Source organism: Eucyclogobius newberryi, unplaced genomic scaffold, assembly GCF_026437365.1.
Source record: "Eucyclogobius newberryi isolate DKJ021-1_F unplaced genomic scaffold, fEucNew1.0.hap1 SCAF_37, whole genome shotgun sequence".
Taxonomy (NCBI): Eukaryota; Metazoa; Chordata; class Actinopteri; order Gobiiformes; family Gobiidae; genus Eucyclogobius; species Eucyclogobius newberryi.
This window is the reverse complement of record NW_027316023.1, coordinates 240,070-249,712: the sequence shown is the minus strand read 5'-3', so window position 1 is coordinate 249,712 and position 9,643 is coordinate 240,070. Positions and strand designations below refer to the sequence as shown.

The following is a 9,643-nucleotide window of genomic DNA, read 5'->3' as shown; positions in this document are numbered from 1 at the left end:
CGTGGTCTCCTGCACATTTACCACACTTCTGCTTCCCTCTACAGACCGCTGCAATATGCCCAAAGCGCTGGCACTTGAAGCAACGCAGGGGCGGCAGAACATATGGGCGTACGCCATAGCGCATGTACCCAACGCACACCACACGAGGCAGGATCCCACCTTCAAATCTAATCATTATCGACAGGCTGTCACACCTTACCCCATCCCGGGTCATCTTCAACCGCCTAGCATCCACCACCTTAGCTCCAGTCAAATTCTCCTTTATGTCATCCACAGATGTCGTCGTAGGGACGCCTACTATAACTCCCCTGACCGTGCCTCTTACAGCATCAGACACAAGAATGTCCTTCCCCCCCAGACACTTAGCTTCAATCGCCTTCCTTTGCTGAGCCACGTCCTTGCACACAACCAGCAGCGAGCCATCCCTAAGGACACTCGCATGCTTGACCACTCCCACAGCTACAGTCAGGCTCCTTGTCAACGCCATCGGATCCCACCCCTTAAAGGACGCATTATCCTGCGCGAGCTTTATGAACACCTTACACTCTGAACTCACATCCCCGACATCTGCAACCCCCCCGCCCTGCTCCTCACTGAGAGAGCCCTCCATAGACGAGCAAGAAGACGCCCTACGCTGCACAGGATCAGTGGCTCCAGGGGAGTCCTCCCCGCTGTTCATATCGTCACCGACCAGGTCACGCTTCCTCTTCTTCTTCCCCATCATACGGACCGAGGCGTTCCTCTATGTTGTCGTAATATCCAAACTGTTGTCGTTGTAGTTTTTTATGGCAGTTGGCATCCAAGTGCACGAGGTATTGTTCGTTGTTGTGTTGTTGTTGTTGTTCGGCAGTTGGCATCCAAGTGCACGAGGTATTGTTCGTTGTTGTGTTGTTCTTGTTCTTCTTCTTTGGTGTCAGAGTCCGACCGGCTTTATTCCAGGACTGACTCCTTCATCTTCCTCTCCTTTGACGTTCGGTGCTTCTGCCACAGCTTTATTCTTTAGGCTTTGATATTTCCACTGATGTCGTTGCTTGGCAGCCGTGCATCTACGAGACTGGGCGAGGACAGGAGACCACGCCCACCTCCAGTTCTTCACTCTGATCACTCTGACTCCCCAAAAGTAGAACCTCCATCACTCCGACTCCCATTTAGCACCTTTAGCCTGTTTTTTATTTCTGCCCAATCCAGCTCTTTTGTTCCAAGGAATCTTCCTGTAGCTTTAGCAATGATCCTGATCCTTTCAGTTTTGTTGTTGTTGTTGTTTTATGGCGGTTGGTTTCCAAGCGTTACATCGCCTTCCATTACTTTGGTGTTTCAAAGCCCATGAGTTCAAAGCACGTTATAACATCCTCTTCCTCCTCATCCTCAATGCTCATTCCATGGCTCGAGCCGAACAAGAATAAAGTCTTTACTACACATGTAGTACTTTTATGCAAGAATGCAGACACTCTCAATGGCTTCAACCATTGCACAATATCTAGTTTATATATATTTTTGTAAAGGTGGATTTATTGGTAGGAGCTGTACGCCAAAAAGTTTTTTTTTTTCTTATGCCATGTGTTTATTTCTATACTGCACATTTTCAGTGATTCAATAGTGTCACTCAAATCCGAAACAATTAAAATGTATTTAATGAAGTTGATTGTTTTATCCCTTTATTGGAGGGAAAAAGGGATATTTTTTGTCGACTTTGAATTTGCTGAATTCACTCACACATATAATTTAGAATATGTTTACAGCAGAAGAGACAGTTTAGGTCTAAAACATGAGATCTGGATCGTGCTCCTCAAAAACATCTTCACCTTCTGTCTGCGCCTCCTTGTGGTTTGAATCAGAAATGTCTGTTCTATTGTTGTTTCGCTGCAGTAAGTTAGATTCAGATTTGACTGTAGATTGAGACATTTTGTTGTTTGAAGATAAAATTCCATCTAAATAATGTCAGCCTTTGCGATTTGATAATTGTGCCGAATCAAATGGTGATTGTCATATTTTGTGGTCTTATTGAGGACATTTGCAGAGGGTCTGGTGGATGTCGCCCTCTTGTGGCAGAACAGAGTAAGTTTCACACACGCTGCAGACTTGAATGTATAAGATTGATAATGATGAAGGTAAACTTTTAAAAGTGATCTCAGAGGATTTGACTGACGTTTTTTTAGAGAACTGTTTAATTGATCAAAATAGCTAGAATTATTTTTTTTCAATTCAAATTACTAAGTCTAGAATACATAGAATATACAGGACTCTAAATATACTGCTCAGAATGGGCCACGTACACGTAACACAAAGCTTCTTATTCTATTTCTTCATCTTTATTTGAGGGGTCCCTTGGGATTACTTTAAATTAATAACTTGATCGATCACAGATTATTCATATTCTGGACATGATCGAGGCCGTCTCTAATGGACAGGAATACTGTCCATGTTCAGTTTTTCTGCAACATGTTCCAAGCAAAAGGCTCTGTGCAGGTGAAAGGACCAGGGCAGCAGTGATAGAGCCAGTGATTCTCTGGGTGATAAAGTACAAATACAGAGGCATTCATCCAAGCACAGTCACTACCAAAGACTCAAACTCCTAGTGGCCAGAGAAGTCTGTTCCACCTCTGAAGACCGTGAGTACATTATAGGTTTGAACAGTTAGTCAGTGTAAACTGTGACTACTGTCATTAGTCACACTGACATCTGGTATCTGTAGTTCTTCCCTCTACAGGTGTCACTGAAGACTCAAGAATTGTAGTGTTGTTAATATTGATGTAGTGTTATTTTCATTAGGACTTGAATCAGAATTACAAGGTACTTTATTAAAATGGAAATGCTTTGATTGAATAACATGCATTAATACACAGTGCAGTTTTAAGTCAGTAGACTTTGGAGGCAACACAATAAGTCAGAACTAGAGTAAAGTGAATTTAGTCCAGGCTGTTGGAGGGAGAGGCTGTGCATAAGGGCTAACATAGCAAGCAAGAGGTTGTGAAGGAGAGTCCAATTACATCAGAGATCACATCCGCATCCTCTTCCGCATATTCTTCTCTGTAGTGACTCTTGGAGCTGGGCATGTGATGTCTTTAGCCTGGTCAGCACAGAAAGGCCTGATTTTTTCATGCAGATAGGTCTGCCTGTCAAAGTTCAGTCCAGGTGGGACCAGGACAGGAAGACAGTCAACCGGAGGCAGATCAGCTGAATTGCGCAGTAGCTGAAATTCCACAGGTTCTGCTTCACAGTGACTTTTTGCAAGCACCACACCTGGTCTCTCGGCATCAAAGCTGTAAACAATTAACAGGACATTTAAGAAATAGCAAACTATTTATCATAAAACACCATCATTAACCAATTAATTTTATATGAACACAATATGAGAGTTTCAATATAAACACCTGAAGTGCTGATAACTCTTGATCTTTGGAAGCCGTCTGAAGAAGGGACTCAGATGCTTCTGCCAGTCCAAGTTCTTGACAAACACTTTGCCATCCGCCGTTCCAACAAGCTGTGGGATATTGAGGTGAGACTCAGGAGAGCTGTTTTCCACTACCTGATGACAAGAGCGACAAATGTAAAAAAAATGAGAACAGAAGAAAAATAAGTTTTGCCAGGCTAATGTTTACACATTATAGTAGTCAAATAATATAAACTAACCTGAGCGATGTCTTCCAGAGTGTCGACCCTGGTCTTCATGTATGCTCGCTTGATAAGTCCAAAGCCACAATCAGGGGAGAATTTGGTGTGTCCAGCAATGGGGAAGTGGATGTCCATTGTGTGGTGAAGCTTGTGTCCAACACGCCAGGCAGCATACCACAACATGAAACTGTTTTTGTTTTGGCCACTGCAGTTGTCACAATGAAGATCCACGTATTTTTCTCCAACACCAAAGTTGTTGAAGAAATGATGCATGTAGCTTATGACTTCATTGCTTCCCTTACTTGACGACATGCCTTCATCGATCAGGAAATTGACCTGCTTCTGCATCCCTTCACAGGAGACACCAAAAAGGCCACATTGTCGTGGAGACAGGAAATACATTGGCCCCGGCTGCAGAGGGTTTGAGGGAAAGTGCATCTGTAGAAGACAGAGAGAGATTAGATTAAGACATGTGACATTTGATTAAGACATTTGTGTTTATTCATACAGTAACTGTCTAATATAGTTGTGATTCTGCATTTGCACTATTATTCTGCGACTTATTCTCTGAGCACTTTTATTGTACAGTGACAAAATCACCCTTCTAGGGGACATTTAATAAAGTGAAGTAAATGATGTGTGATAAATAGTACCTGCTGTGCAAAGTCGAAGCTGTAATGCATCCTGATGTCTTTGCTTGCTGGCGGTGAGGGTCCGAAAGACAGCACATTAGATTCTGTTGTCTGTCTGCAGGCAGCAATCAAAGAGTTGTAGAAAGTCCTCTCATTTTGCACAAGGGCAAGATGATGCACTTGCTTCTGGACCACTTCAGATTTTCTTTCATCTGGAAAGTTTGCACTTTGTATCAGCTGCTCGTTGTTGCTCTGACACCGCCAACAGAGATCTGCACGTGGCCTGCAGCTTCTGATGTGTGGGAGAAGCTGGTTCCACAGTGATCTGAAGCTTGATTTACAAACTACAGGCTCACCTGAAAAACAGATGTTGCTTATGGTTAATTAAACTGTAATTGCTAATCATTAAATCATGAAAATCACTGAAATAATGTTTTACACTTACCAAGCTCCTTAGCAGACTTCATGTAGAGACGCCAAACTGAGGCCTTAGTCACATGGGTTGGGAGCAACTTCACATGCCAGTCCTTATGGCCCGGATGTCGGCCCGGCAACATGATGGAATGGACTTCTGCATAGTTTTTGATGAAATCCACAACTGTGTGGATTACTTTGCGGCTGATGAACCTGGCTTTATGTGGCTGAGAGCGCTTCTTCCTCAAAAACCGTGGTCTCGCCCCATTGTCCTCATAGTGTTTAGTTATATCAGTCAGGGTGTCTTTGCCAATTCTGAAAAGGAAAACAAAGAAGTTTCACATAATGAGTCATGCCAACAGCATAGTTTAGATGTGCATATCATTTTAGCATGTAGCAGGGATTGCAATGTATCTTATGACTACTTACGCCATGAGGAACAGGAAAGTATTTCTGCAGACTTCATTGCCTCCGATGAAATACGTGGTCCGGGGGCACTTTCTTTTCACCTGAGGCTTGTTGGTGGATGTGGTCATCTCCGAAGTAGCTACTGTACGTCTGTTTGCCTCAAGATGTCCAATGATTCGCATGTCCTGCCACTCTTTTGCGGCTGCTAAAGAATCACTCCTTAGGTTGTACATAAGCTCTGGGGAAAGTCTGTCGCTACACGAATGTCTCCCGAGGAGAGACTCCTCCTTTCTTCTTGCGTAGCATTTGCAGTCAAAGTTACGGATTTTCTCCATTTCGTCTTTCTCCCCTTCAAATGTTACAGTAGAGATAGCGTCTGATATGTCACGCTCCAGCTCCTCTGCTGCGAGGCCGAAAGTTTCTTCCTCGTCTTCGTCGTCGTCTAAGGTCAGCTGTAGATTAGGGATGTTCTCCAGTTTGATGAAATCGCTCTCATCATCCGTGCACTCATCTTCAGATTCAGAAGTTAGATTACCATCTGGATAACCTGAAGCATCCGGCTTGTCGCAGAAGTACTCCCACAGAGTTGTGCTGTGAGAACCACGTTTGAGCTCCTCTGCAATACAGCTTGCTTGATCCATCTCGGTTCAATGCTTCTATAGTAGTGCTAAAGCCAGAGCGTGAGCCAGAATAAGTAGCCATGTGTATCGCTTTGTGCAGCTGATTGGTCGAAAAATAACAAAAGCGCTGCAGCAGTTCATATGGAAATTAGGTAACACGTTTATAATGAGGCGTACACTGTGATAGTAATACGCGCGCCGAAAAACACGACCAAAAACAACAGCACACTTCCGGTTACCCACAATGCCCCGCTCTCTCTTAAAGGGTCAGCCAGGCCGGTAACACAGTTCAGCATATTAATATTAATGTGAAGTTAATTTATGCTGTGAACAGTGCATACATAGATAAATACAGCTTTATTGTCATAAAAGTCATAAAAGCATTGTCGAAAAAAGCAAAAGTATTGTTTGTTCCGGGACATCTCCCCTTCGCCCGTTCCTATTGGTGGAAGAACTGCCCCGCCACAGACTGTCTTCACCTACGTTCGGAAAAGCAGTTTAAATCCCATAGAGCGGCCACTGGTGCCACATCCGACTCTTCTACTACGAAACAGTAAACATGAGTGGACGCGGCAAAGGAGGAAATGTTCAGTCAGAACCCTGGACAGTTCTGGGTGCGCCCAAAATTCTGTGGATAAATTTGGCATATGGTACGGAATACGTAAATATAAAGTTGAACTGTTGAAAGACTAATGGACAGTATGTTAATATTCCTAACTCCATCTCACTCAGTCCCTACAACGGCCGCATCATCTACCCCGGACAGATCAACTCCTGCTTCATCTGTCAGTCCCTCGACCATCAGGTGAGACAATGTCCACTGGTGAAGTGCTGGAGATGTGGGAATAATGGACACAAGGCCAAGGACTGTGAGTCTGAAGCTCTGTGCTCCCTGTGTGGGGAACATGGTCACACATATTTCACCTGCCCCAGCTCACACTACAATAAGTCCAGAGCACCGTCCACAAATACACAAGCAGACACTGATAACACCCGGATGTCTTATGCACAAGCCGCAACAGTCCAGCCATCCAATCTGACCACAGAGCAGCCTGTTACAAAGCCACTCCACAGCAAACAACCCAGACCTAAGCCCAGCTCCACATCTGAGCACCCTGACCCCCGCCCGCCTCTGCCGCCCTCTAGAGGCTCGGAGGTGCAGCGCCAGCCAGGGCTCTCTCGAGGCGCCTCCACTGTGCGCAGTGACCGGTCCGAACAGCCGCCGACTGCGACCAGTGGCACCGGGAATTCGCCTGAACGCAGTGCCCGGCCTAAAAAACCGCCGCCTGTGATCGGTGCGCAGCCTGGTAAAACCAAGCCGCCGGAGACCAGCTCCCGACCCGCTTCTACTAAGCTCCCTCCTGGAGCCAACGTAAATACAACCATCTCCAAGCCGGCCTCCTGACCCGCCCTCCAACTGTCCGGAGCAGGATTTACACTCTGAACCACTAATAATTGATGACTCCGACTCTACGCACTCAAATATGCCCCCGTTACCATCCTCAGACGACTCCCACGACCCCCAGGGTGAAGGTGAGGAGTCTTCACTAAGTATTTCTGAAAGTGATCATGAGCAGCAATACGAGAGTGCGAGTGAGAGCCCGAGCTCTGAGATCAGCTCCGCCTCAGAGGCCACATGGAACCTGAGAGGGATCCAGTCGACCAAATACAGACAACCTAAAATAGACTTCCTGTTAAAAACAAACTATGATGTATTGTGTTTACAAGAGTTGCGCCTAAAAACTCCAAATGACGTGGAAGATGTCAATAATCTTTGGAAAAAAGGGAAATCTGTTGTGTCCATTGGGGAGGAAAGTGCTGATGGTGTTGGGATATTTTTTAAAAATGATGATGTTGAAATGATAAAACAAAGGGTCCTAATGCCTGGAAGGCTCCTGTTGGTAGACTGTTTTTATAGAAATAACAAATATAGAATTATCAATGTTTACACTGCACAGGCAAGAAATAGCAAATGTACATTATTCCGGAAGTTAAAAGAATGTTTACTTGTTAGTTATAATATCATTTTATGTGGTGATTTTAATACTGTGACAGACTTGAAAGACAGAATAGCAAACACTCCAACACAAATGACCAAAGAGGGAAAACTTTTAAAAGATGTCACTGAAGATTTAATTGATGTTTACAGAGCACTGTACCCCAATAATATTGATTTTACACGTTTCGACACCAAAACCAAAACTCGAATTGATCGTATTTATACTTCTTCAAATATTAAAGCCTTTAACTACAAAACAATATTAACTGAATTCTCTGACCACTTGATCGTCCAGACGTCACTCACTCACGGCCCGTCTGAACAGAAAGGATACTGGAAAGTTAATAATCAATGTTTTCAAAATCTACATGCAATAAATGAAATAAAACTAGAAATCCATAGAATAATCTCTTTAAAATGTTTAACCAACTCTTACATCTCTCTCTGGGAAATGTTTAAATCAAGAATTAAACGTTTTCTTAAAAATCAAAGTAAAGAATTAAACAAAATAAAAAATGCATATTATGAAAATTTAATTACTGAGTACATAAATCTGAAACACAATCCTGATAATAATGATGATGATATAACTAAGATCAAAGAAATAAAATCTCAGATTAAACATATTAATTCTGAATTATTATTTAACATAACTAAAACAACAAATATTGTCAATAACGGAAATATTGATCAAGCTGTTTTAAATTACACCAAAGAATTAAAAGATAAATTTATTGCTTCTGTCCAAGCCCCAAATGGCTCCATTATTTCTGAAGAGAAAGGAAAAACGTGAAACAATAAAACTAATATGTGCAGAAAACTACAAAAGAATAAACCCAAATGATTTCGATGTTCAAACAATATTAAGAGACGTCCCCACGTACAGCCACCTGGACGTCAACCCGCTCACTCAAGAAATACAAGAGTCAGAAGTCAAACAGGCAATTTTACAACTAAATCGAGGAAAATGTCCTGGTCCAGATGGACTTTCCTCCGAATTTTATCAATTATTTGTAAATGATATAAGTGAACTTTTAACTCGTGTGTATAATGAGGGTCTGTCCCGGGGCTGTTTGGGGGACACTCTCTACGAAGGGGTCATGAATTTACTGTATAAAAAAGGAGATAAATGTGACATCAATAACTACAGGCACTTAACAATCATGAATACTGATTATAAAATACTGGCAAAAATTATTGTAAATAGAATGAACGATTTACTCGAAGAAATAATTGAAAAGGAACAAACGTGTGCGATTAAAGGGCGGGTCATGTGGGACAATCTATGCACTTTAAGAGAAGTTTTGAATTTAAATAAGGAAGACCAGAATTTTTATGTTTTAGGCCTAGACCAAAAAAAAGCCTTTGATTTTGTGTCACAGGAATATTTATGGCACGTATTGTCTAGATATGGTTTTCCTACAGAATTTATTAATATGATCAAATGTTTGTACTTTAAATCCACTGTATGTGTTAATGTAAATGGTGTTTTAACTAAATCGTTCAATGTGTGTCGTGGGGTAAAACAAGGATGTCCTCTGAGTGCAGCACTTTACGTTATAGCCATTAATCCACTAATATCCACTATCAATAAATGTACAAATATCGAAGGAATAGATCTTCATGACTCGTTTAAAGTTAAAGCCATGGCCTATGCAGATGACATCACTGTGATTATTCAAAACCAAACGGAAGTAGAAAACTTAAACTCAATTCTTAAAATCTATGAAAATGCTTCAGGCGCAAAACTAAATCTCAATAAAACTGAAGCCGTCTGGATCGGAGAGGAAAACAGAAAAGTCATTATAAACATAAACCCTCAAGAAGAAATCAGAGTATTAGGATTAATCATATGCAACAACAGCTCTGACAGAAACTGGAAACTAAAAACTGATCAAACGAAAGAAGAATTTAAAAAATGGGAAAACAAAAAGACGACTTACCAACTAAGAATAAAT

General features: G+C 42.2%; 1 protein-coding gene across 1 annotated transcript; it reads right to left on the bottom strand.

Annotated features, from left to right (window-relative positions):
• Nucleotides 1–2,763: 2,763 nt before the first annotated feature.
• On the bottom strand, nt 2,764–5,902 carry LOC140376623 (uncharacterized). The gene is made up of 6 exons (XM_072462109.1): nt 5,088–5,902; nt 4,690–4,973; nt 4,266–4,600; nt 3,631–4,050; nt 3,372–3,526; nt 2,764–3,260 (listed from the first exon to the last, which is right to left on the bottom strand). Exons 1-6 carry the CDS (start codon nt 5,705–5,707, stop codon nt 2,996–2,998), a joined length of 2,079 nt encoding a protein of 692 aa, XP_072318210.1. The 5' UTR covers nt 5,708–5,902; the 3' UTR covers nt 2,764–2,995.
• Between the last annotated feature and the right edge of the window lie 3,741 nt (nt 5,903–9,643).